This window comes from Podarcis tiliguerta (genome assembly GCF_965153285.1).
Source record: "Podarcis tiliguerta genome assembly, chromosome: 13".
Classification (NCBI taxonomy): Eukaryota; Metazoa; Chordata; class Lepidosauria; order Squamata; family Lacertidae; genus Podarcis; species Podarcis tiliguerta.
The window spans coordinates 4,180,743-4,208,616 of NC_139546.1; the positions used below are offsets into that span (position 1 = coordinate 4,180,743).

At 42.7% G+C, this 27,874-nt stretch overlaps 2 protein-coding genes and 1 long non-coding RNA gene across 31 annotated transcripts in view; 2 read left to right on the plus strand and 1 right to left on the minus strand.

Annotated features, from left to right (window-relative positions):
• Positions 1 to 27,874, plus strand: part of GALNT1 (polypeptide N-acetylgalactosaminyltransferase 1) — a 538,911-nt gene that overhangs the window by 92,206 nt on the left and 418,831 nt on the right. The gene's annotated exons all lie outside the window — the stretch shown is intronic.
• Positions 1 to 27,874, minus strand: part of LOC310661719 — a 157,193-nt gene that overhangs the window by 72,587 nt on the left and 56,732 nt on the right. The window lies entirely within an intron of this gene.
• The window catches only part of COBL (cordon-bleu WH2 repeat protein), a 104,011-nt gene that overhangs the window by 44,386 nt on the left and 31,751 nt on the right, over positions 1 to 27,874 (plus strand). For 22 of the 29 annotated variants that reach the window (XM_083407447.1, XM_083407464.1, XM_083407452.1 and 19 more), the window contains 3 exons: positions 3,278 to 3,472; positions 18,032 to 18,152; positions 20,504 to 20,674. In XM_083407447.1, the coding sequence (XP_083263573.1) occupies positions 3,278 to 3,472; positions 18,032 to 18,152; positions 20,504 to 20,674 (487 nt within the window). The remainder of the gene's footprint in view (positions 1 to 3,277; positions 3,473 to 18,031; positions 18,153 to 20,503; positions 20,675 to 27,874) is intronic. The other 7 variants (XM_083407455.1, XM_083407448.1, XM_083407450.1 and 4 more) reach the window with 1 other exon arrangement.

Consider the following 27,874-nt stretch of genomic DNA (forward strand, 5'->3'; position numbering starts at 1 on the left):
TGGAAAGGAATGGTAGGCAAGGGCAAAGATTTGCTAAAAACCTAAAATGGTCAAAGAAAGATAGCAAAAATCCTGCTGGTCATCCCCAGATACTTAGGCATGGCTAAAATAGTCTTGGATTCAGACTATGAAAGTGGGAGGTGATGATCATCAGCTTTGTAATTAATATAGGTGTTGCACAGTTAACATAAAATTTAGTAGAATCTCAGTTTGCTAATGACATACTCTGGTGTAATTGAATTCCAACTCCAGGTTTTTATGTTGGATCCACAGAGTTTCAGATAATACTAGAAACTGGCCTACCAGTTGTAGTAACTGGTTTGCATTGTTTAAAATCCTAATGGAAATATATTTGACCAACTGGGGTTAAAAACACATTCAAGACAATTAATCAAGAGTTTCCAGAAGGAGACATTTTTTTGCCTTCCGTCTGGCATCTGTTAAGATCAGATACTGAGTAGAGATTCGTTAAGGTCATATAGATAGAGTCCTTCAAATGTAAACATTTTGAGCAGCTGGCGACAGAGATTAGCAAACCTTGGATGGGAGAGGAGTAATAGTCTAAATATTCTAAATTTAAATAAAACCAAATCAGGACCTTATTCAAGTACAAGAGGCTTAGAGCACAAAGACTGCTAACTGATCACTTGGGTACTTTGATGTTTAAAATAAAATAAAATTATAATGAATCTCCCACTTCATGTCTTGTCTGTTTCTAAGTTTAGTGGAGCGTCTGAGCTGAGTTCAAATTGTCTGAGAGAAATTGGGATAACATACAGTTTGCCAGAGAAAGACTACATTCAGATGAGATTTGGACTTGTATATAGTCATACCTCATGTTACGTTTGCTTCATGTTACGTTTTTTCAGATTGCGTCCCGCGGCAGCCCGGAAGTACCGGAAAGGGTTACTTCTGGGTTTCACCGCATGCGCAGAAGCGCTAAAACACGCTTTGCGCATGCGCAGAAACACCAAATTGCGCTGCGCACCTGCGCAGATATGGCGCTTCAGGTTGCACTCTTTTCATGTTGCGAATGGGCCTCCGGAACGGATCCCGTTTGCAACCAGAGGTACCACTGTACTTCCTCCTCTTGTGTGCAGAAATTAGCAATTTTCAATCCCAGTTTGTGGCAAGGTACAGTTTGCTGTTTCATCTGAATTAGTAAACTATGGCTTGTATATTTTCTGATAATGAGAATCATAAGCCACGATGGCGCTTGATTCTCAGCACAAGCCTACCGGTGTACCTGCTTAGATGAGACTAAAAGTATATATAGGCCAGAATGCTGTTCTCCCAGTGGTCAAGCAGTTGCCTGTAGACATGAGTACAGTAGCACTCACTGAATGGTAGAGTTGGAAGGGACCTCAAGGGTTGTCTAGTCCAACCCCCTGCAATGCAGGAATCTCAGCTAAATCATCCATGACAGATGGCCATCCAGCTTTTTAAAAACCTCCAGTGAAGGAGAGTCCACCACCTTCCAAGGGAGATGCTTCCACTGGTATTCAGAAGCACACTCCTCTTGATACTGGAAATCATCCAGCCATTGTAATCATCCAGACAGCTGTATCATCCATGAATTTGCTTGATTCCCCTTTAAAGCTGTCCAATCCAGGTAACCCTCTCCTGAATATTTCTGTATCCTACTACGCATGCTTTCAAAGGGTAGACATTTGTATCACATTTTGTCTAGTGAAGTCGATGTTGCCACTTTCAGTTTTTGCATCTCCACTTTTCACATGCGTTAATTGTGGCCTTGGCCTGTATCATTGTCAAAGGGTCGGGGTGTAATATCTGCACTGGCCTGTCTTGTGGGATTTGTGGCTAGCTGACTGGAAAGGAAGCTTCATTGTGTGTCAGTCATGAAGAAAGGAAATTTAGTATGAATGGAACGAGATATAAGAAGAAATCAAGTGCATACAAAGATATTCACAAGTGGCATTTTTATGTCATGTTTAAGTTTTAAATATTAAACATGTTCTTCTTGCATGATTTAGAATTAAATTTTTGTTCTTAGAATTCTAACATATTTGCTCAAAGATATTTATCCTTGTCCTTTAAAGGACATGGATGAGTTCTTGGGGACTGAATCCATATTTTTCATGAATTTTTAATGTCTGTAAGATGATAGTGAGGCATGTTTAGAGCATACCAATGAAGGCCCATCTCTGATGGAGTGAAGCTGTAAATGATGTTAATTTATAAAGGCCTCCACCAGCTCCCATTAGCTTCCTCCTGTCTCCTTCATGGGACAGCACCCCATTCTGCTCAGGCACAAAGTTTCTGCCTAGGAACCCCCTTTGATTTTCCCACCAGGTTTCCAGGGGAACCCCAAAGTCCAGCACACAGCAAGACATGTCTCTGTGTATCCAGCTTCCAGCATCAGCCCAGCTCTCACACTCTGGCATACGCAGCTCCCCTTGGCCTGTTGCTCTCCATCCTTTGAGAAGGTGGGATCCAGACAGGTGAGGGAAGTGGGAGAGTGACTTCCCTCTTCATGGAGATTTGGCCACATTGTATTAGCCCAGTATAAAGTAAGCGGCACACAAAACACTACCAAACCATTCTACGTACTAAATCTTACATTAATTATCCAAAAATTGAGAGAGCTATGTACAAGATCTACTACAGAAGCCACAAACAGAAAACTCATTCAAATTGTGTCCAAAAGGAAGATTTAGTCTTTAAAGTTCCTTTAGCCAGGCTCCGTACAAAGGTAAGTTTGATCAAACGAAGTGTTGATGATGTTGCTATCAAGGGTTAGATATCAACGAGGATAAGTTTAATCAAACGAAGTGTTGGTGATGTGACGCACAAGAGTTAGATAAGTCTTGTTGATAAGTTTGATCAAACTTACCTTTGTTGATATCTACAGGAGCCTGGCTAAAGGAACTATAAAGACTGAATCTGCCTTTTGGGCACAATTTGAATGAGTTTTCTGTTTGTGGCTTCTATAGTAGATCTTGTACATAGCTCTCTCAATTTTTGGATTATTAATATAAGATTTAGAACATAGAATGGTTTGGTAGTGTTTTGTGTGCCGCTTATGTGCCACTTACTTTATACGGGTCTACTACGAGAATTGGCAGCATAGGTTCATTTCTTCAACACGTTGTATTAGCAGCAACATCTAACGCATCTAAAAACACAAGAGGAAGGTGTTCAAGATGGGTTAGTGTGAGGGGGCATTCCCCCCTCCCAAGATATATATTTTAGAGACTGACTGTGAAATGTCATATTCAAGAGATTTTAATGAGGTTGTGAATTTATTTACTTACAGGGAGTTGCAACAGCTCCATATTCTTCTTCAGTGGATTCACGTTCCTTTACTTTGGGTCCATCACAGTCTTTGGGGAACATCTCAGGAATTACTGGAAGCACCGAAATGAAAAAGAGGAGAGCTCCTCCACCCCCAGTGGTGATTCCTCAGATGCAGGGCGGGGAGACGAGCAGTCCAGAGAAAGCAGAGAGTCAGGTAAGGACTGTATAGCAAAGTGCAAACTGAATCACGAAAACTCAGCACAGTCTATACCTTGCTGGCCCTGGACCCTGATTTGGATTAAGGGCAAGCATATAAGTGTTTTAAATAAATGAACCTGTTTGCAAAATTTGGCCTAGGGGCATTTAGAGCAGTGAGTGCTAGTCTTCATATCATTATTCAGCCTAGAACAGGCATAGGCAAACACGGCCTTCCAGGTGCTTTGGGACTACAACTCCCACCATCCCTGACCACTGGTCCTGTTAGCTAGGGATGATGGGAATTGTAGTCCCAAAACATCTGGAGGGCTGAGTTTGCCTATGCCTGGCCAAGAAAATGCTTGAGATTAAGTAGTCAAAACAGAAATGTCTGGAGTATGCTGAAAGGAACTCCTGGGCTTGGAATGTTTTTGTGTTCCTTCCTCCTCTGGGAAGTACAGAGTGACCACATGGCACGTTATTTAGGCTTCCCACGGTAGATTCAAACCCCTGTGTCCGTATTTTTGAGTAGCTGGTTCTGAGAGGAAAAGGAAGATCTGAATGAACCTTGTGATCTTTTATGGTGTGTGTGTGTGTCTCCCATGCTTTTCCTGTGACACACACATTCCTAGGCTACATGAAAACATTATAGGTGGTGAAGGAGATGCAGAGTGGTAGCAGCTCCTTTTATTGTTGAGTTAGATCCTTGAATTAAATTTATATCCTGCCTCTTCCTCCAGAGGAGCCCTGGGCGGCAAACATGTCCATACTCTAAAACAATTCAATAAAAACTGCTAAAATAGTTAAAAGCAACCTTCTAAAAAACAGGTTAAAACAACTTTCTAAAAACATTAAAACTCTTAAAAGCAGTCACCTATGCCGATCAGAAGGTCGGCGGTTCGAATCCCCGGGTTGGGGTGAGCTCCCGTTGCTCGGTCCCAGCTCCTGTCACCCCAGCAGTTCGAAAGCACATCAAGTGCAAGTAGATAAATAGGTACCACTCCAGCGGGAAGGTAAACGATGTTTCCGTGCGCTGCTCTGGTTTGCCAGAAGCGGCTTAGTCATGCTGGCCACATGACCACATGTACGCCGGCTCCCTCGGCCAATAAAGCGAGATGAGCGCTGCAACCCCAGAGTCGTCCGTGACTGGACCTGATGGTCAGGGGTCCCTTTACTATTAAATTCAGGGGTACCTTTACTATTAAATTCAGGGTTGCTGGGAACAGAACTTTCAACCATCAAATGCTTAGGTAAACAGGAAAGCCATCAAATGGCTGAGTTAAATAGGAGTGTTTTTTAAATTCTCCTAAAAGTCAACAGTGAGGGAGTCTGATGCATCTCACTAGGGAGGGCATTCCTTAAATGGAGGACCGCCACCAAGTAGATCATGTCATGAAGGCGTTTCTTACGTTTCAGACCCAAAAAAGTAAGCTTTCTTTCTTATTAGATCTGGGTACCTGTTTCTTGTACCTTCCTAAAATTTAGGACATTGCTTTCATGTTAAGTATTTTAGGTACTCTAAAATGCCCCTAAATTACAATGTCCTTAGGGAGATGACGTAAATAAAGTTAACTTCAGAGCACTTTTGCACGATCAAAGCTAATATAGTGTTTTTATAATATTGTGTCTGATAAGTAAATTCTGTTCCAAAAATAGTTTATACCAGTCAGAATTCCAGAGGAGTATCCATGTTAGATTTTTGTAGCAAAAATATCAAAGAACTAGCACCCATTTCATTAGACACAGGCGGTGGTATCCTAAGTGGGAGATTAACAACAGTGTGATTCTGTAAAAAGCAAAAGTAGCCATGTTGGCCCATGAGGAAAGTTCAAAAATATTTTAGATCAATACCTTTAGCCTGATTTTGTGATGTTTTGTGTATTTCTGAAACTCTGAATTGCTGAACATGTAGTTATGAAAAGGAAGTTTAGTAGCTTTTCTCTTTGTAATAATTTGCATTGCTGAGGCCTGGATGCAACAGGTCAGGCTAAATACTATAGACTCCTTATGACTGAAAAAACAACCAGAAACAGGCCAAATTCTTTTTCTACACACCCCATCTACCAGGAGCTACATTTGCCTTGCTCTTAGTTATGAGAGAGTATACTTGCAAGCTCCTTCTGTGACAAAAACATTGCTGGATGTGCTTGTATTTAGGTACAGTATAGTTAAGTCACAGAATCTGGTTTGGCCTACCTGTTTGCCTTAATGTAGACACCAGAATAAGTTTACTCCACATCAACAGGACTAACTCTCCTGAATGAAACTCATAACATGGAAATCAGCTCTCAGGGGGAAAGGAAAAAAAGGCAGCATTCTACAGGAAGGAAGCAACAGGGGTACTGTTTGTTTGGAAACACCAACAGACAAAACTTAAAGGTGTCTAGGTTATCCAGTCTGCGAAAATGCCAGCGTGTTCATTTATTTCTTTAGTTTATGGGGATGAACTTGCATTCCATCCCCAAGGAAGAACGTCAATTCCTTATTAATTGACTTCCTTCCATAAAAAGATAAGATGTTTGTTTACAGACGTTTATTTGTGTACAACTGTTACTAACAGGAATATCCTGCAATGGGAGAACATGTTTATTTTCAGAGAGACTCCATGATTTTTTTTTTTTTTTTAATAGGAAAATGAAAATATATTTTAAAAAGGGAGAGACAGAAATTCTTTCTCAGTGGAAGGCATTTTCTTAAGAACCAAGAAAAAAATACAGAATAGAAATTTAAATATATATATATATGATAGGCTTCATAAAGCTTTGAACATATTCTGTGACAGGGTAGTACACATATCAGGAAACTCTTTATCTTGACCCTTAATCTTCCTAAAGTTAGGCATGACTGAGGCTGCAGTAGTATGCGCACATTTACTTTGAAGTAAGCCCAGTTATCAAAGAAAGTTAAAACTATTTATTTGAAGTCCTATTCCAAGCTCTTAATGCATTTTACATATAACTAGAGGTAGTCTGTCGGGTGGAGTTGAGCTGCAGAGCTGCCCTCCTGGCTCCGTGTTGCTGCAGCTTACCTGGATAAGACTGGAGTGGGGTCGGGCACCTATGAGCCTGGAGCTGCACAGGTGAATTGATGGAGCCAATCCAGCCATCCCGCTGGTTAACTGCTAACAGAGAAATATATCTTTAGTTAACAGATGTATTCAGGCATACCTCGGAGATACTGTAGGTTCAGTTGCGTGGCAAAGCCCCAAACTCTCCCCTTTGTTGGAATAAAGACACTTGACACCAGTATTTTAGGTTAATGGGCTAAAAAAGGACACAACTTTATTGGTTACAGAATGTGAGTGGTATTGGCTTAGGCACTGGAACCGAATCACCTATATCTGACTTCTACCCACCTGCAGGAAGTCTCAGAAGGGTTATCCACCAGTAGGGGGAGCCTCGTCGATGCAAACCAACTCGCGCTCCCCCAGGGTCATCGATAGGGGTCGTGCCATGGCCCTAGCCCCCACCTGGGCTTCAGACAGATTCACGTCCCCCAGATTCCTTTAACGGAATACCCTTGAATTAGGAGGGGTGGGTGATGGCCACTACCTCCCCTCCCTCCCAACCTAATACTCCAATGCCTAACCACCAAACCTTACAAAGTTGTGATGATTTGCTTCGAGGTAGGCTAAAAACCAAATGGCTGGTGCCAGTTTGCCAAGTGGAAAAAATTCCTACCAGACTCCTTCGACAGACGACCAACCGAGGTCCATAGCAAGGTCAAAGGATAAGAGCCTAATCTTAGGGCGGGAGGGAGCCAGGGATAACTGCGCGAGCAGGAACCAGAAAAAGGGGCAAGTTTCTGTCCGTGGGCTGCCTAAATAGAGCATGCCACACCCCCTGCCACTCAGATTGGTCAGCCTGGGAGCGTGACACGGAGGGGACTCCCTATGACACGGGGGGTAGCCACACCCCCGCGCAGGGGGCGGGCTCATCTCCAGCCTGCAACTCCATTTCCCTGGGAAGCGAAATGGCTTTCCAGACCACCACAGTAGAGTCAATATCACACAATGAAGCGAGTCGCACAATATATTTGGTTTCCCAGTACATATACAAGTTATGTTTACGCTATAGTCTTTTAAGTGTGCAGTAGCATTATGTTTTAAAATACAACAGACATTGTTGTTGTTGTTGTTGTTTAGTCGTTTAGTCGTGTCCGACTCTTTGTGACCCCCTGGACCAGAGCACGCCAGGCACTCCTGTCTTCCACTGCCTCCCGCAGTTTGGTCAGACTCATGTTTGTAGCTTCGAGAACACTGTCCAACCATCTCGTCCTCTGTCGTCCCCTTCTTCTTGTGCCCTCCATCTTTCCCAACATCAGGGTCTTTTCCAGGGAGTCTTCTCTTCCCATGAGGTGGCCAAAGTATTGGAGCATCTGCTTCAGGATCTGTCCTTCCAGTGAGCACTCAGGGCTGATTTCCTTAAGAATGGATAGGTTTGGTCTTCTTGCAGTCCATGGGACTCTCAGGAGTCTCCTCCAGCACCATAGTTCAAAAGCATCAATTCTTCGGCGATCAGCCTTCTTTATGGTCCAGCTCTCACTTCCATACATCACTACTGGGAAAACCATGGCTTTAACTATACTGACCTTTGTTGGCAAGGTGATGTCTCTGCTTTTTAAGATGGACACACCATAATTTTAAAATACATTATGGTTAAAATATGCTAACAATAATGAGCCTTCAATGAGTCGTAATATCTTCATAAGGAGCAGCAGGAGCTACTCCAGTCCTTCAGTTTGTAAAAAGACACAATATCTGCAAAGTGCAGTAAAGCCAAGGTTTGCATGGATGTTTGGGGAAACATCTGCTGCTTCAGGACCGTATTTCCTCATGGGCAAAGCCAGTGGCAAGCAGTGGGTTGGGCAACAGATGTGAATCTTACATTTATATAGCAGGCTACATTCCAGCCATAGAAAGAAGAAAAACACTTTTAAATGCCAGAAAAATTAGGAGGGATACATAGAGGAAGGGAAGGGAAGAAGGAAGGAAGGAACTCTGGTGGCATGGAAAAATAGAGCAGTTTCAGGAAGCAGAGGGGCTGCATACAATGAGATTGGGAGCCATGTGGTCGCTGGGCCACAGGTTGTCCACCTGTGCTGTAAAGATCTGATTTTTCTTAAAACATAAAATAAAAGTGTAATGCTTTGGCATTAATTTAGTCCCATTGAACTTATTTGGAAGTGAGTTTTTCCTTTCTTTCTCTCTTCTATTAATTAGAGAGGTTAGGACTCTATGAGCCACTGTGCTAAGGCTGTCTTTTTTAGATTAAATAAAGAAACACGTTCCGTTTCCTTGACAAAACCAGAAGAGTCCCAGCTGGCAGAGGGAACATCTTCTATATGTATTCATATACATTCAGTAAATTTTAGCTGTCATTTGTGACTTGTCTTTCCTTTGTGACAATGAATTTGGTCCTGTTATGCGTGAGTGTCATTTATACATGGATGAACGTGAGTTTTCTTTACAAAATGGAAAGCTGAGGCTAGATGACTCCTGTGGTCCCTTCCAACTCTACAATTCTTTGATTCGATGATTTATATTCATTTATTTGATTTGATTTATCGATGTGATTTATATTATTTATCGGCTGTTCTTCAAGCATGCGTCTCAGCAGCTTATAGTAAAACAACTCACACACAAGCATGTCTAGGCTACAGATATGAACAAGCTTCAAACCTGTTTGCGTTCTGATTGCCAACCAAGCAAAAGTGAGATGGTAGTTTTGTGAAGAGGATAGCCAGGGATCGCTAACAAAGCTGTCTCAGCATTCTTACAAAAACTATACTTCTCAGTTTTTGTTGTACAAAGTCATATTACACCTGCCCTTCAAGGGCTGCGCTGCTCATGGACTTGTTTCCAGGAACAGCTCAAAGTAGTTGTGATGACCTTTAAAGCCTTAATTGCCTTAGGTTCAAGCTACTGTATTATTGTTGTTATTATGTATTTATTAGTAGTAGTAGTAGTGCCCCACCCATCTGACTGGGTTGCCCCATCCACTCTGGGCAGCTTCTAACATAAAAACATAATAAAACATTGCACATTAAAAAGTTTCCCTATACAGCGCTGCCTTCAGGTGTCTTCTAAAGGTTATATAGTTACTCATCTCCTTGACATCTGATAGGAGAGCATTCCATAGGGTGGGCACCACCACCAAGAAGGCTCTCTGCTTGGTTCCTTGTAGCCTGCCAGAAGGCCCTCAGTGTCCGGGCTGAATGATGGGGGTGGAGACGCTCCTTCAGGTATACAGGGCCAAGGCTGTTTAGGGCTTTAAATTTCGGCACCAGCACTTTGGGACCACCTGGCAGAAGGGCTCTTCTCCATATTCCAGCTATGGTAGAGACTAGAGAAAGGGCCTTCTATGTGGCAGTACCTAAACTGGGATATTCTTTGGCCCAAGAGAATCGGTCAGTCTCCCTTCTTTTTCGGTGTTTCACCATATGGCAAAAATCTGATGCTGCTTTGGCACCTGAAACTTATCTGTGTTTTTACTATTTTATAGTATGTATAAATAAATAAAATTATGGTTGGTTTTATTTGTTAGCTGCCCTGAGTAGCACATAGGCTGTAATTTTTTATATACAGTGGTACCTCGGGTTACATACGCTTCAGGTTACAGACTCTGCTAACCCAGAAATAGTGCTTCAGGTTAAGAACTTTGCTTCAGGATGAGAACAGAAATCGTGCTCCAGCGGTGCGGCAGCTGCAGGAGGCCCCATTAGCTAAAGTGGTGCTTCAGGTTAAGAACGGTTTCAGGTTAAGTACAGACCTCCGGAACGAATTAAGTACTTAACCTGAGGTACCACTGTAAATGAATAAAAGCATATAAATTACAGTTTGGAGTAGTTTTAAATGGTTTAGAGTACAGTGTTACTCTGCAACAAATTCCTTAGTGAAACTCTCCTCAATGGCCTCCCTGGGCCCTCCAGTCCCATTTTGCAACTGACTGCAAGATGTCAGTTCATATTATTATTTTTACAGCACCACCAATGTTGCTTCTTCAATGGAAACTGACTTAGGTTTCCTATCCTGAAGGTGCTTAAAATAACTGGGAGCTAGACTGGAAAACTTTGCAGAAGGAAATGTGCATCCTGAGCCATCGCTTGCTCCAAATGGGAGAAACTGATTCACAGCATCCTGCCTCGAAAAGGAGGAAAAAACCCTATTCTTACTCACAGGAGAGTATTAGATGCACGAGAGATGCCATTCAACGTTGAGGGAACAAAGGAAATGTGTTACGCGAGAAAGGTTAAGATGATATGTCACACAAGACCTTGCAATCAAAGGAAACTTCCCTTCCTTTCTGAAGGAAGACAAAAACAAACGCAAGTCTCCTGATCGTGTTTTCTGATTTAGGTGTCAAGGAGATAACTAATCTTAACCCGCCCATCCTTTTTGCTGACAAAATATTTCCACTGGAAAGTGTTCCCTACAATGAAGTGTTCACAACATTGATCCAAAGTCAAAAGTTACAGCAGAACAAAAAAGCAAAATATGTAAAACCAAGGCTTACAACCATCAGCGTTCTCCTGCTAAGCATGTGGCCATAAAATTATAGAGTTGTAAAGGACCCCAAGGATCATCTAGTCCAGGCATAGGCAAACTCGGCCCTCCAGATGTGTTGAGACTACAGTTTCGATCATCCCTGACCACTGGTCCTCTTAGCTAGGAATGATAGGAGTTGTAGTCCCAAAACATCTGGAGGGCCGAGTTTGCCTATGCCTGATCTAGTCCAACCCCCAGCAATGCCGGAATCTCAACTAAAGCATCCATGGCAGATGTCCCTCCAACCTCTGCTTAAAAACCTCCAAGGAAGGAGAGACCGCAACCTTCTGAGGAAGTCCATTGCACTGTCAAACAGCTCTTACTGTCAGAAAGTTCTTCCTGATGTTTAGTCGGAATCTCCCTTCTTGTAGCTTGAAGCCATTGCTTTGGGTCCTCCCCTCCAGAGCAGGAGAAAACAAGCTTGCTGCATCTTCCATGTGGCAGCCCTTGAGATATTTGAAGATGGCTGTCATATCTCCTCTCTGTCTCCTGTCGACTGTGAAGTGATTTCTGAGTGTAAGCTCAGGATACGTTCTGGTTAAAACACCATTAAATTCTCTAGGATGGATGTCTTCTTTCTGTAGGTCTAATCCATAATAATACACATACTTTCTGCCTATCCTGAGGTGCATCATCATTGTTGCACCACCAGTGGCGATTTATACGGTTGCAAATATTAAATTAATATTTCCCAACTCATTCGAGCCCTTCCCCTGATCATTCTTTATGCTGTTTTTTCTTCTTCAGCTTATCAAAGATGTTTCTTCCTCATGTGAGTAGGAGCAGGAGAGGGAATGCAGAGGTTCAGCTGTAAGAGGCCCAGAACCTATAAAAGGCTCTGAGCTTTCATTAAGAAAATAAGTAAGCATCTAGCTTTTTTAGAATGAAAGCTGTGCAACAAAACGGGCAGACACCATTTGAAGCAAACGCTTTGTGAGGTATGAGCACTTTTCAGTGTTTTAGCCAATAAGTGAAGTCTTAGCTCTGATTGACAAGTGCCAGGACTTTTTTTCAGTGGGAACTCACCAAAACTCAGTTCTGGCACCTCTCTGGCACTAACAAGTTCACCATGAGTTTCAGCACCTCTTTTTCTAGAAAAACAGCACCGATGAGTGCGAGGCATAAATTCCGAGTTATACACATATTGGAGAAGAACCCAAAACAGCACTAACATAACCCAGGAACTCCTTTCTCCATACAACAAAAATGGAGACTTCCTGGTTCATTTTGAAGCTGTGTTTGGCCTTCCTTGGTTTGCATGTGACTGTTTTTTTCCTCTGAGATTTTTTTAGAAGGGATTTTAGTGTACCTGTACCGAGGCAATAGGGACGCGGGTGGCGCTGTGGGTAAAAGCCTCAGCGCCTAGGGCTTGCCGATTGAAAGGTCGGCGGTTCGAATCCCCGTGGCGGGGTGTGCTCCCATTGTTCGGCCTGCCAACCTAGCAGTTCGAAAGCACTCCTGGGTGCAAGTAGATAAATAGGGACCGCTTAACAAGCTGGAAGGTAAACGGCGTTTCCGTGTGCGGCTCTGGCTCGCCAGATGCGGCTTTGTCACGCTGGCCACGTGACCCGGAAGTGTCTCCGGACAGCGCTGGCCCCCGGCCTCTTGAGTGAGATGGGGGCACAACCCTAGAGTCTGTCAAGACTGGGCCGTACGGGCAGGGGTACCTTTACCGAGGCAATAGCATGTCTAAAGGTAAAGGGTAAAGGGACCCCTGACCATTAGGTCCAGTCGTGACCGACTCTGGGGTTGCGGTGCTCATCTCGCTTTATTGGCCGAGGGAGCCGGCGTTTGTCCGCAGACAGCTTCCGGGTCATGTGGCCAGCATGACTAAGCCGCTTCTGGCGAACCAGAGCAGCACACGGAAACGCTGTTTACCTTCCCGCTGGAGCGGTACCTATTTATCTACTTGCACTTTGTGCTTTCGAACTGCTAGGTTGGCAGGAGCTGGGACCGAACAACGGGAGCTCACCCCGTCGCAGGGATTCGAACTGCCGAACTTCTGATCGACAAGTCCTAGGCTCTGTGGTTTAACCCACAGCGCCACCTGTGTCCCCACAATAGCATGTCTACTCAAAAGCAAAAGGCGGTAGCAAATACAAAAGTTTGTCCTCTCTCAGATATATTTACTTTCATGCAGAAAAGGTTTAAGGCTTGGTCCTGTCTGTTGGCAAAAGGATCTAAGTCACAGCCTTGAATTCACTATGCGTATAAGAAAACCTTTTTAGATTTCCCTGCCCCCTAATGCCAGAAATGTATTATGACTTTTACAACAGTACAGTTACTTAGGGTAGTTAGTTTATGGAGCAGCTGTCAGGTGTTTTATCAAACCTCTCTTTGGTACCTCTCTTGGGAATAAGACCATAAAGTACCATCTGGCTGAGATCAAGATACAAGTGCTTGACCTCCACATACAGTCCCCATCAAGCCCTTCATTCAGAGCTGACAAGATGATCAGAACCTGAACATACTGTTCTGTGCAGCTTTGTAATTTGGCAGCATAGAAATGTTCTACAAATAAACCAAAGTCCACCAGGCTTGTCAGACGTGTAGGCCATACTGAGATTTTAGAAGACCTGCACTTTTCTGAAAGCAGATAATATTGCATGAGAAGCAGAAGACACAAAAGTTTTTTGAATCCCTTGTAAGGGTTTCCCAGACTGTTCCAGACAAAGTAAAATAAACTGCCTTCTCAAGAACAAAGAAAGGGTTTTGAAAAACTTAAGAGCTCTGTGGTGACTTTCAGAGGTTTCCTTCCATCAGTTGTCATCTGTAGGTTTGGAGAGAACTGAAGTAAATAGTCATGAGGAGAAGTTAAACCATTAGGAGATAACATCACAAACTTGCATCCGAAAAGTGCCTAAGTTGAAATGGAAGAATACACATCAATTGTGAATGGCACATATATTTAAAAGGTGGGATTTTCACCAGCAAAAGTGTTAGCAGGAACATACTTTTCTCCAAAATCCAACTTATAATGTACATGCACCATTCACAATTAATGAATGTTTTGTGTGTGTTTTGCCATTTAAATCCAGGTGTGCAGTTTATACCAGAGTCCCAAAAAACTGAACTGTGAATTGGCCTTCAAACTCCTAGACAGGGCTCAGCATCCTTTTTCATCCATGGGCCAGTCCACTGTCCCTCAGACCATGTGGTGGGCCAGACTATATTTTGGGGGGGGGGGGATGAACAAATGCCTATGCCCCACAAATAACCCAGAGATGCATTTTAAATAAAAGGACACATTCTATTCATGTAAAAATACGCTGGTTCCCAGACCATGCACGGGCCGGATTCAGAAGGCGATTGGGCCGCATCCGGCCCCCTGGCCTTGGGTTGCCTACCCCGTCCTAGAATGTTTCCCAATGCAATGCTGTGATGCTGACATACTGCTTTTGCCCCTGAAGCAACAGGACATTTGCAGAGGCTGGATGGGCATCTAACAGCGATGCTGCTGTTGAGTCTTGCATTGTAGGTCCTGTAGTATTAAAGAAGCATGCTGCTAAACCTGTGCCTAATATTCTATTTTAAAAGTGCTTGCAAATCGACAGGGATGCATGAGCATCTAGGGTGTATCAGTATGGTAATACTCATTTATTGAAGCAAGTTTCATTAATTTACATGCTCATGTCCCAGGAGAACTTAGCAAATAACGATGAATGAAATCTAACATAGGGGGTATGATCTGGTTGTGGCAGCCCCCTGGCACAGCAGCCATTCCATGAGCAGGGACCCTGTTCTTGCAACCAAATCCAAAGGGTGTCTTACACGGGCAAAAGTGTTGTGCATCGTTTACCTGTTTTATTCAGGTTTTTTTATTGTTGCATTTGTGTAATAATAATAGCTTGCAGAACAGCGCCAAATCTCCCGCTTTTCATGCCAACATTACATTGGATCTCAGTGCACTGTTGAATCTATCAGTGCCACGACTTGGTCTGAAGGCATAGGATGCAAAAGCTTTTCTGAAGCTGAGCAGTTCTTGGTCTAGTCAGTGCTTGGATAAGAGACTGTCTGGCTGCTACACTTGGTCTTAGCCAATGGAGGAATGGTTTGGAGTTGGCTGAGATGGCAAAATTCACATGTCATGGTTAACATTTACTAAAGATTGGAAACCTGTTATAGACTTCTTGTGTGGAAAAGAAAATGAAGTACAGTGGTACCTCGGGTTAAGTACTTAATTTGTTCTGGAGGTCCATTCTTAACCTGAAACTGTTCTTAACCTGAAGCACCACTTTAGCTAATGGGGCCTCCTGTTGCTGCCGCCGCGCCGCCGGAGCCCGATTTTTGTTCTCATCCTGAAGCAAAGTTCTTAACCCGAGGTACTATTTCTGGGTTAGTGGAGTCTGTAGCCTGAAGGGTATGTAACCCAAGGTACCACTGTAATGACATTTGGGTTTGAAGGCTGAAGATAATGTTGGTTTATAGAAAGTAGTCTTGCTGGGTGTTATGTTGGAGTGGATGAGTTGAATAATGTTTATATATAGCTGACAGGCAAAGAGTCTAAAGTTCTTTAGTTTCTTAACTTTATTTTTTTCCTTTTAATCCTTTTTCTATCTCTCTATCTCTGCATCTTTCTCTTTATTTTATTTTCTTCTTCTTCTTCTCTCTTCCTCTGGATCTGTGTTGGTTGTTTATTCGAGATTAACGCTTTAGTTTGGATAAAAAAAGATACTGGATAATATTCTCTGTAGCTCTCTTTTAAAATTCTAATAAAATTTATTTTTTAAAAAAGATAAAAGTGCATGGGAACACACCTTTGGTTCCAAAAAGAAAGAGGCAGGATATAAATGAAATAAGTTAATTGAAAGTTATTTCCCTTCTTTACACAAAAGCATCAAACATTGTTGGAAATAAATTTTAATCCTGAATCCAAATTAAAGTCTTGTGGATTTCGGAGGTTTCTGCATGAGTTTGTTCCATGTTTTCTAAGTGATGGTGACAGAAAGGACTGTATTTAGGGAAATAGAGGAAGCCACATTTTTTTTCTTGCCAAAACAAACGCACGCAGACATGTGGAATCTACGCATTTCAGTGCATGTGAAAATATTTGGTGCTGCAAAGTAACTTCCTCGGGTGAAAAGAGAGAGGAAATCAAAACTACTTTAGTCATTGAACACAGGGAATTTGTTTATGAATATCATTTCCTGGCAGACACATTCAGCCCAGGACTAAGTGTTGCAAAGGGTGGGGGAGGGATGTGAACATTTCAGGCTGCCTGATGCTAAGCAGTAAATGTCTGCTCTGGTGGATGGTGGCTCTCCAGCATGAATATGGCAAAAATACAAGCGCACATTGCAATAAATATTTCGAGAGCAAAGCACCATACCTGGGGGTTGTACAGGAAAATGTACAGAAAAGAGTAGAACAAATTGAGGAAGGCAAATCTCCTACCACTTACATAACGATATATATGATGCAGAACTAAGTTATATAGTATACTTGTCATGTACTAAGTTGCATGTGTGAAATGGAACAAGACTACATTCTGCGTATTGAGTTAAGCTGTGATGGCCATACGAAAAAGAACTTCGTGATTTTGTGACCTTGTTTAGATAAGTTAGACTTCTCAGTCTTTTAACTAGAGGTTCCACACAGAAGTATGCAGACTCTGTCATGCAATGTTGTTGTTGTTTAGTCGTTTAGTCGTGTCCGACTCTTCGTGACCCCATGGACCAGAGCACGCCAGGCACTCCTGTCTTCCACTGCCTCCCGCAGTTTGGTCAAACTCATGTTTGTAGCTTCGAGAACACTATCCAACCATCTTGTCCTCTGTCGTCCTCTTCTCCTTGTGCCCTCCATCTTTCCCAACATCAGGGTCTTTTCCAGGGAGTCTTCTCTTCTCATGAGGTGGCCAAAGTCTTGGAGCCTCAGCTTCAGGATCTGTCCTTCCAGTGAGCACTCAGGGCTGATTTCCTTCAGAATGGATAGGTTTCATCTTCTTGCAGTCCATGGGACTCAAGAGTCTCCTCCAGCACCATAATTCAAAAGCACTGTCATGCAATAGAGCATAGCATTTCTGTAGCCCTTTTGCAAACTACTCCACATACTTCATCTCGTTGATCCTTGCACCAGCTGTGCAAGGTAAGCTAGAATTATCTCCAGACTCATGACCTCCAGACCTAAAGACTACATTCAAGTAGCCACACACAAAACCCCTTTTGGTTTAACATGCTGTGTTTAAAGGTTTCCCATGTTCCCTCAAGCTCCAGAATGCTGGGAAACTGCAGCTGTTAAGGGCAGACATCACCTTATCTGTCATGTAGAGAAATTGCTTTCTTGGAACGGAAGGAAAACAGTCAGAAACCTGCAGGAGATACCTCCCCAAAGTTTCAAGAAATAGATTCCCAATTCACAAGGAGGTGGATGGTCTTGAGAAACTGAGAAACCAGTACATATATATGACAAATATATCTAATAGCTAGGTATGCTTCTAAGGTGATTTAACTGTGCACCTAAAAAACTAATGTGATGTGACAAATGTATGTCTGCAGGCATGGCCGTCATTGCAAGAATGGCAGTGCACACCTCCAATGTGTACATTTGGTGGCAAATAGCTCTCTACTGACCCAAATAGGCACCACTGGCACATTCCCAGCACTGCCCACCAGGCTACATAGACAACGTGCAACATCCAAAACCTTTTCACCGGGCAGGCAACTCACCATGTGACCTGCACACCCTTTGCACACCCAGCTAACTATGTCCATAATGATTTAATCACCCACAACTAGGGTCCCCCAAGAAATCTCCCCAAATCTTTATCATGGTCATTCCGCAAAGGGCTGGAGACAGCCAGCACTTGGAGTGTGAATTGTGTCATTGGGGAAAAGAGTCTCTGCTATTCTATTTGCTGTAATACGTACCTGTTTTCCAAAACAGGCAACATTTTTGAGAGATTTACAAGACCCCATTTTGTGGCCCATAACGCCATTTTGAAACATACACACATGTGTTGAAGATAATTATGGTTCTCCAAAAGCAATAGTTCAAATGCTTAGTACAGTTTTCCTCCCCTCACATCTTTGGCAGATTTCCCCAAGCGAATCGCAAAATGATTTACAGAAGAAAAAACGGCGTGCCCCTCCCCCACCAACTCCTCCAATACAGAACAGGACAGAAGAAATGGAAGACAAGAGGAAAAGCACCGTTGGTAAGAACGATTTGTTATGATTGCGCCTGATGCATGTGCTTCCTGCTGATCTGCGAGTTGTGTGATATATTGGTACTAATAGTAACATATCCCCACATGGACAAGAAACAGTGTAATCTGGAAAATTATTAACATGACAGAATGAAAGTCTGGAAATAAGAAATAATCTATATTTTATGAATTGGTTGAAGAACTCTGCTGGAGTAGATAGATAGAGAGAGTGTGTAACATATAATGTATATTAAATAATTGGTTATATTTCAGTTTTCATTGTAATGTTGATTATTAAACAGCACTCTCCTGGTGCTTTAACATTCCTTTCTTAGGTACTCAGTCAACATTCCTCCACCTTTATCTAGCTACAGAGATTACTTATGAAAAGTGGTGTATATTGAATATATACAAGTACAATAAAACCCAACTTAATGGTTGTTGTTTTATGAGTATATATTGGATATTATGGGCAAAATTGTCCCATGTCTAGAAATAATAAGTTGTAAATCAGTCCAGGGCACAAAAAGGCATACTCCTCCAAATTTTGAATTAATTTGGTTCAACTGAAAATTCTTCACAATCAGTCGGTATTATACTTAGTCGCATCCTTAGCAAGTTGCCATTTGATGGATTGCTAAAACCTATGAGAGAAATCGCACACAGCAGCAATAATCAACCAGTACATTAAATTAATCAAGTTACAGCTTCTGTGATGCATTTAAGATTCCATTTGATGGCCTCCTGTTCCCTAAAGCAACCAGTACATGCATAAATGAACACTCTTAATTGCTTACATTATAAATGCCTCCCATTTTGGAGGAAACCGTTTGGCTTTATGTCTATATTTATTTTCACTGAATTACCTCATATTTAGTGTTCCAATTTTTAAGTGGCAATAGAAATCCATTAGCTTGGGTATCACTGATGTGCTTGTTTATATATCTAGAAAGAATATTGTTATGAAGGACTATTTTAAGAACATTGTACATCTCTTTAATCTCTCTGGATGTTATAGCCTTACTGTTCTCACAAGAGGTACCATCTTGAATAATATATCGAGGGGGCCCAGGTAAGCCCTGGCCTGCACAATCAATCACAGGATGCAGCACACACACACCATTTGAATGGCAATGCCCATCAGCTTTGGGGGTCTCCGGCCCCCTCATATATTTTATTCGGGGGGGGGGGGCAAACGGACCTTGGCCCCTAGGAGTTGACTCTTATGGGTTCCAACCATCCCTATTCAACCTCTGTATATTTACTGGTTGCAATGAAAGTTTTGAATTACACCCTGATAATTGCACGCCACTGCACAGAACATCTTGGATGAAAGAGAATCAGTCATGTGGTTTAGTGACCAAAGTGTCAGGCTTAGCCTGAGGAGATCTTGATTCCAGTACCCCCTCTCAGCCATGGAGCTCACTGGTGTGGTTGGGCCTGTTGGTCTCAGCTAATCTGCAATAAAAAGTATGTGGGGGGATTTGCCACCCCACCATCCTTGGAGGACTGACAAAGAACATGTCCACAGCAATACAAGTGATGACTTATTGACTTATGGCCCACTTAGTGTGTGTTGGCAGAAATGTTTTACGTACGTTTAAACCACTACAGCAGGGATGGGGAACTTGTGACATTCCAGAAGTTTCTGGACTCAAGTTCTTATCAGCCTTAGTCAACATGGTCAGGGTTATGAGAGTTGTAGTTCTGCAATGTCTGGAGGGAAATAAATCCCAGTGCCTCCACTATAACTTCTAAGAATGTATGCAGACTTTAACAGCATTTATATGAATGGGTGTTTGGGTGATATCCAGTTAAATAGTAGAGTAGACCCATTTAAATAAATCAACTTTACATCAGGCATTTTTGAATGGATCTACTCTGAGTAGGAGAGGCGGATGAAAGAGAATAAAACACGATACAAGGGAAGAATGATGGGTCATCTGACCTGATCAGACAATGCAAGACCACAAATAGGGCTTGAAGTAAGGAAAAATATATTGCAAGGCAGTACCTTGTGGTTTTGTGAGCACATGCTTTGAAGTTTTTGATTATCATAATAAAAAAACTCCAAAGCATGCCTACACCATGCCATACTTGCAAATTATACCATCCTTCAGGCTTTTTCACAATTATGAAAAATGGTGTTTGATTGATTTTCCTAGATGCCCACTACTTAAAACAGTAAATATTTATTAGCCGGCACCTATACACCTTGGCATAGCCAGCTTCCCAGACGCTAATCGGTGGATGGCAGCTTGGAAAAAGTGGTTTTCACACGCAATCGGAGCAAAACTAAGCAATAGATATTTGACTTGATGATCAAAGTAACTAGTAAATTCCAATTGATTCCCCTGTAGGTAATGGACGGCATGTGCCACAAAAGCCTCCTAGGGGCAACCCGCGTGGCCCACCCCAGTTAGTGATACCCCCACCCCCACCATACCCTCCTCCTGACAGAGATACTATGGATCCAACCGTATTGTACAGTGAAGCCGATGTTACAGACCCACCCAAGCTGGTGCCTAAACGTACGTTTGAATAATTGCATATTTCATTTCCTTTACTTCCATGGGGTGGGGCTTTTTCCAGACTTTCCTCTGTCCTCTTTCCAGTCATACATGTGTTTTCCTCTCCACTCTGTCTCCTTTTTTAAAAATGCACAATGCATTATATTAATTTGACTAATATATTTGTTTCAAGAATGTCAACTCTTTACTGATAACAATCATGATCTTACTTCATGTGTTTGGATACTAAAATGAGATTCATTATTTGTTTTTTTGTTTCTTTTTTTATAAAATTTTATTTATTTATTTATTTAGGGTTTTCTTGTTGTTTCCTCTCATTTCAACGTAGCTTTGTTGTTTTTTTCCTCGCTTTCGACGAATGTTGTAGCCCATTTTCCACAAAAATACTTTTTTTAGTTATAATATTAAATAGCCCACATTTATTCTCGTATCTGCCTAGTATTTACAGTCTACAGCTCTGCCTTTTTCAAAAGCACCTGATTTATCTTAGTTATAAAACTGGGGGGTGGGGGGGAGACGGCATTTTTAATTGCTAAAAAAGTAATGATGAAGAACAAAATTCACAGTTTTCAGTTAATTTTGTCTGTTTTTTAATAGAAGTTTTATAAGTGTATTTGCTCATCTGCAGTCAGGGATGGAGCAAGATTGGAGGGGGAAAAGATAATGAAAACTAACCATTGTTTGGGTTAAAGCAGCCTGCCTTTTTATTACAGACAATTTGGGACTGCATGGACAGGGGGGCCCCAATATTACTGACTACCCGTCTGCTGACAGGGCAAGAAGGATGGCTGACTTGAGACAACACTGGTGGGGGCCACATTTCTGTCACAGTAACAAAACTGGGACCTGAGCCCTTCCATCCAAGGCCACTTAAGGGGGGTGGGGAGTTTGAAAAAACGACCTCTGATTCATCTCCCCCAGCCTAACACCCAAGTTCCAGAGTCAGTGGCCTAATGCAGTGTTTCCCAACCTTGGGCCTCCAGCTGTTTTCGAACCACAATTCCCATCATCCCTGACCACTGGTCTTGCTAGCTGAGGATTATGGGAGTTGTAGTCCAAAAACAGCTGGAGGCCCAAGGTTGGGAAATGCTGGCCTAATGGACCCAACCAGATATGGAGAGAAAGTTCAAGGAAAAGTTAGTGTTTGCTAAGGTTAGGGATAGGGGACAAATTTGATTCAGTTTGCATTTAAAGCCAAATTTATCACAGCCTCACTTTCCAGGGGAAAAAATACAAGATTCAAAACATAGCCATCCATATGTGCATGTATATGAATTTTGTGATGCAGTTTTTTTATGTACAATATTTTATTTCCAAAACATAAACACAGTAAAACAGTATATCAATGTATCTATGGCATAGTGACAATATTACATTCAGACACACCCCACCCTGAAATTGGTGGGAAGGAACCAACCTCCTATTGCAAAACAGCAATGCTCAGTTCAGACAAAATAAAAAGAAAAGAGACTTGGTATTCCTAGCTGCCAGTCATGGTCCCAGGTAAAATTTCTTTCTAAGCCTTCTGGCAAATATCTCTTTGTCCATATAAAGAAATCATTTAGGGATAATTGAGGGAAACAACCATACAGTGGTGCCCTGCAAGACGAATGCCTCGCAAGACGAAAAACTCGCTAGACGAAAGAGTTTTCCGTTTTTTGAGTCGTTCTGCAAGACGAATTTCCCTATGGGCTTGCTTCGCAAGACGAAACGTCTTGCGAGGTCTTGCGAGTTTGTTTCCTTTTTCTTAAAGCCGCTAAGCCGTTAATAGCCGTGCTTCGCAAGACGAAAAAACTGCAAGACGAAGAGACTTGCGGAACGGATTAATTTCGTCTTGCAAGGCACCACTGTATGTGGGAAGGCTGATGCCCAGGACAGGTTCTTAGGTTATTGTCTAGTGAAGAGAAAGAATTCCCATTCCAGTTCAGTCTTTTAGCCCAGACCTCTGTCCCAGTGCCAAGTGGCCTGAGGGTGGTCTTCCTGCATTGCGACGTAGCAAAGCCATGAAACCAGCCGCTTCCTGTCAGCTGCCACCCAATCCCCTTTCTGCACTTTTACATTTCATACATCGTGAAAATACAAAATATAAACGTGGTCATTGCGTGGACAGGCGGAGTCCCCCAAATCCTGGGCGGGCCCCCCCATGTGGAATAACGACTCAAGACAACGTGCTATGGGATTAAAATTGGCCACAGCTTTATTATGTTTCAGATGTGGGTAGACCTTGGCTCAGGCACTGGGCGTTAATCTTCCAGTCCCCCACTGGGGATCTGGGGAACATTAGGGTTATCCAGTGGGGGGGGGGCTGGCTCTGGAGAACATATGTTCAAGCAGAGAGAGCCCGCCCCCGTTACAGCGCCATTACAGGGGAGAGCGACGATGACCTCTAGGCGTACGGTCAACATCTCCCCTCAAGACCCCTTTAACGGGTATCGCCGCCACAAAGAAAGGGCGGCGTGGGTCACCGCTACATGTCCCCCCATTTAGGGAAGATAGACTAAAGGATTCTGCCCAAGGCCTAATACAGCCAAAAGTTGTGATGTTTTGCTGCAGGAAAGGCAAACCTGCCAATGCAGGAGAATACCTTTCCAGCCCTTCAACAGCGACCTTGACATAGCAGCGCCCGCGTACCTGTGGAGAAAAGGTTAACCTGCAAAAGAAGTCTTAACTGAGGGTGGGTAGGGTGGGAGAAGCTCTGGAGCCAACTGAAGATTCCTAGGTAAGATCCTCCCCCTATTGTGCGGGCAGGTGGTCCCTACCTGGCCTGATCACCTTGGCAATGCCTCCCCAGGGGGGATTGGGCAACTGGCTGAGGCAGGCGGAGACCTCCAGGTATCCCACCTAGGGAAGGCAAAGCCAAGCCTGTGCTAATGGGGGCTGCATAGGGTCCAGGGGCTGCGCGCAACCACGCAAAGTGTGCCCCCCGTTTAATGTGGGGAGCGGTCATTAACAGAGTTCCATTGTGTGATTCACAAAATACTGAATTCAGTTGTTGCTTTTTAAGTGCTTTGCGAATGCATCTATTCAAGCCTTCCCCAGCCTGATGGCTTCCGTATATTTTGGGACGCAGCTCCCATAATCCCTGACTGTTGGCAATCTTGGCTAATACTGATAGAAGCTGTAGCCCCAAACATCTGCAGGGTGCCACGTGGGGAAAAGACTGACCTATGAGCTTTCACCTGAACTCTTAAGGGTGTTCCTAAATGAGAATTAGGTCTATTTGAGGTAGAAAGGACTTTGATTTGGGGGGTGGGAGGTGTCTTCCATAAAGTGTGTCTTACAGAATTGATCCACGGGTGTTAATAAAGTGTCAGAATAGAAGACTCATTATGCTAGAATTGTTTCTGTGAAGTTTCCCCACCAGATATTGTCCCAAGTAGACCTCTGATTCAGAAGCACCAGCAGCGTTTCTGTATGTGTGTGTATAATGAAAACTGTCGCTTTCCAAAGCTGTGTTAAATAGATAAATTGCCAGTTGTTAAATATCTAACTTAAGAACTTGTCACTGGAATTCTTTCAGTATCTAGAACATGCCTCTTGAGGGTTTGGTTTTTTTAATGTTGCTTGCTGGGGAGAAATCTTAGGACCTCCATATCTCAGTCCCGCAGATAGGAATGGCCTGATATACATATTATGCAAACTATTTGCTGATTATTCAAATCTTATGGTAGGTTGCAAAATAGCTGTGCAGCTCCCTTCTGCTCACTTCCCATTCCAAAAAAATCACTTTCAAAAATGTTTTTATAGGAGTAAAACTGATGGCAGAATTTTCTTAGATGCAAAATGTTTTTGAAACTTCAAAACCTAAATAACAAATAATACCACCTTAGATATTGTAAAAAAAGTCTTCTGTCTTCAGTCTTTACCTAAGAGTAAAACACAGTGGACCTTATTTCTGTGTAGGAGTGTACCTTTAGTCTTATAAAGTATCTGTCCATTCAAAGGCTGCAATATCTTTCATAATCTGTTCTGCCGTTTCTTATGCTTGAAAATCCCATACAATATTCTTCTCTGTATGTAGCTTGGTGCTCTCTTCTTTTGTCAATCTTAATACTGCTGGCAGGAGTGAGCATATAACACCTGTAATACTGCTGGCAGGAGTGAGCATATAACACCTGTGCTCACATTGGCACTAGTTGCCAATTTCCTACCGGGCCAAATTCAAGGTGTTGCTACAGTGGTACCTTGGTTCTCATATGCCTTGGTTCCCAAACACCAAAAACCCGGAAGTAAGTGTTCCGGTTTTCAAACATTTCTCGGAAGCCAAACGTCCTATGAGGCTGTCAGCTATTGTTTCCGGGGTTCCTGCACCAATCAGAAGCCATGTCTTGGTTTTCGAACATTTCGGAAGTCAAACGGACTTCCGGAATGGATTAAGTTCGAGAACCAAGGCACCACTATATTTGTTGCTTTTGGTTTTGCTATTTATTTTGCGTTTTTGTTTTTGAGGCTTTTTCGGTTAATTTGTTTTTGTGACTGTGTGGAACCCAGTTCAGCTGATTGATTGATTGATTGATTGATTGTGTGACTGCGGAAATGGATAAAAGTCCCCCCTCCAAACAGTGACTATCATCAGAGCAAGTAAGGGAAAAAATAATTTTTATTTTCATCATCTACAATACTGTCTTATTTATTTTATAGTACAGTACATTGATGATTGCTTTCATGTTATGGATCAGTGGTCTCATTAGAGAGTAAAATTCATACTAAATTGCTGTTTTGGAGATTGTTTTTAAAAGTCTGGAACAGATTAATCCGTTTTGCATTACTTCCTATGGGAAAGCGTGCCTTGGTTTTGGAATGCTTTGGTTTTGGAACGGACTTCTGGAACGGATTAAGTTTGAGAGCCAAGGTACCACTGTACAGTTATACCTTGGGTTAAAGTCGCTTCAGGTTGAGCGTTTTCAGGTTGCATTCCGCGGCGACCCGGAAGTAACAGAACGGGTTACTTCCAGGTTTTGCCACATGCGCAGATGCTCAAAATGACGTCATGCGCAGAAGCGGCGAATCATGACACGCAGACGCGGGTTGCGTTCTGCTCAGGATGCAAACGGGTCCCATTCGCATCCAGAGGTATCACTGTATTGGTATATAAAGCCCATAACAACTTGGGACCAGTTTACCTATGAGATGGCCTTGCTCCACGTGTGCCCGCTCGACCAGTCTGACTGGTTACCTATGCTGCCTTGGTAAGAATTTGATCGTTTAGAGTGGCAGCATCTGAACTTTGGAACTCCCTATCGACATCAAGCAGACATCTTCACGGTACTCTTTTTGATGTCTGTTAAAAACATACCTGTTTAGACAAGCCTACCCAGATGCTAGGGACGCGGGTGGTGCTGTGGGTTAAAGCCTCAGCGCCTAGGGCTTGCCGATCGAAAGGTTGGCGGTTCGAATCCGCGTGGCGGGGTGCGCTCCCGTTGCTCGGTCCCAGCGCCTGCCAACCTAGCAGTTCGAAAGCACTCTCGGGTGCAAGTAGATAAATAGGGACCGCTTACTAGCGGGAAGGTAAACGGCGTTTCCGTGTGCGGCTCTGGCTCGCCAGAGCAGCGATGTCACGCTGGCCACGTGACCCGGAAGCGTTTGCGGACAGCGCTGGCTCCCGGCCTCTAGAGTGAGATGGGCGCACAACCCTAGAGTCTGTCAAGACTGGCCCGTACGGGCAGGGGTACCTTTACCTTTACCTTACCCAGATGCTAAGAAAGATGAGGTAATTTTAATCTGTTTTAGTACAGTGGTGCCTCGCAAGACGAAAAGAATCCGTTCCAGGAGTCTTTTCGTCTTGCGGTTTTTTCGTCTTGCAAAGCAAGCCCATTGACGGAGTAGCGCTATTAGCGCTATTGGCAATTTAAGGGCTAAAAACGGCTTTTTAAGGGGTGGGGGATTAGCGGTTTTGCTGCTAAAATGCTTTTAGCAGCTTAGCGATTCAAAATAAGGGGTTTTGGAGCAAAAAAAAATTCAATTTTTTTCGTCATTTTTCGTCTTGCGAAGCAAGCCCATAGGGAAATTCATCCTGCGAAGCGCCTCTGCAAACGGAAAACCCTTTCGTCTTGCGGGTTTTCCATCTTGCGAGGCATTCGTCTTGCGGGGCACCGCTGTATTTTGATTTTTGTATGTCTTAAAGTATGGTTGTGAATTTCTCTTGATTTTATCCTTTTATTACTTTGTAAACAGCTTTGAGATGTTTTGCAATCAAGCAGTGTATATACCTTAATAAATAAATACTTTTAAGTAGCATTTCTTTCTCTGACACAGATACAGATACCACTCCAGAAAAACAATTAGTGCAATCCTATGTGTGTGTTTATTCCCAGGCAAGTGAGTATAGGATTGTAGCCTCAGGTTAGTAAATGTTATTGATCTCAGTGGGACTTATTTCCAAGGCTACTGTCTGCCTGTCTGGGGGTAAAGAGCAAGTTTTGGCTCACCTAGAAGTCTCTAGTAAAGGTAACAGTCTTCCCCTCAGACCAAGCTTAGGGGTGGTGGCAGCATTTGAGGAAAAGGAGATCAGGATTGGCCCCTGTCCTGACAAGACCCACTGCTGCTCAATCTGTGTTGCAAAGCTCAGTTTCATTTTTCTATCATGATTTTGTTGTGTCAGTTTTGTTTCTGGTCATTAGCCATGTGTCGTACTTTGGAAATCCCAAAGCAAAGTTTACACATTTCCAAAGATTTTTTATTTGGAAATGGAAAATAATGGCTGTTCTCCTGCTATGTGGAACATAGATCATTATTGAATTCTGTTATAATGGAGCCTATAGCGTTGCGGTGTGTTTGCTTGCCATTTTGTGCTTTGACCTATTTATTCTCCTTAAATGATCTATCCTTTTGGACCACTAAGCATACATATATATGTATTGTGTGCATTTCTAATATTACTGATCCATGGATGTCTTTGTCTTTAATTTATTAATCTGCTTTTCTCTATTATGTTATTTTGAGATTGTTTGAATTTTCATTCTGTGTCAGCCTTAAAAGAATGCATGGTTCTTGTCACATGCATGGTTTGTAGAAATTTTAATGAGTTAACATCCTCATCAGAACATATTTACTGGAGAGTAAGTTTCCACTGTGTTTTTGGGAATTACTTACCCAGTTGCAATAATATAATCTGTTCAGCAGTAAGTCCAATTGAGATCAGTGAAACTTACTGCAAGGCAAGTGCATATATAGGAGTGTCGTCAAAAGATTGCATTGAAT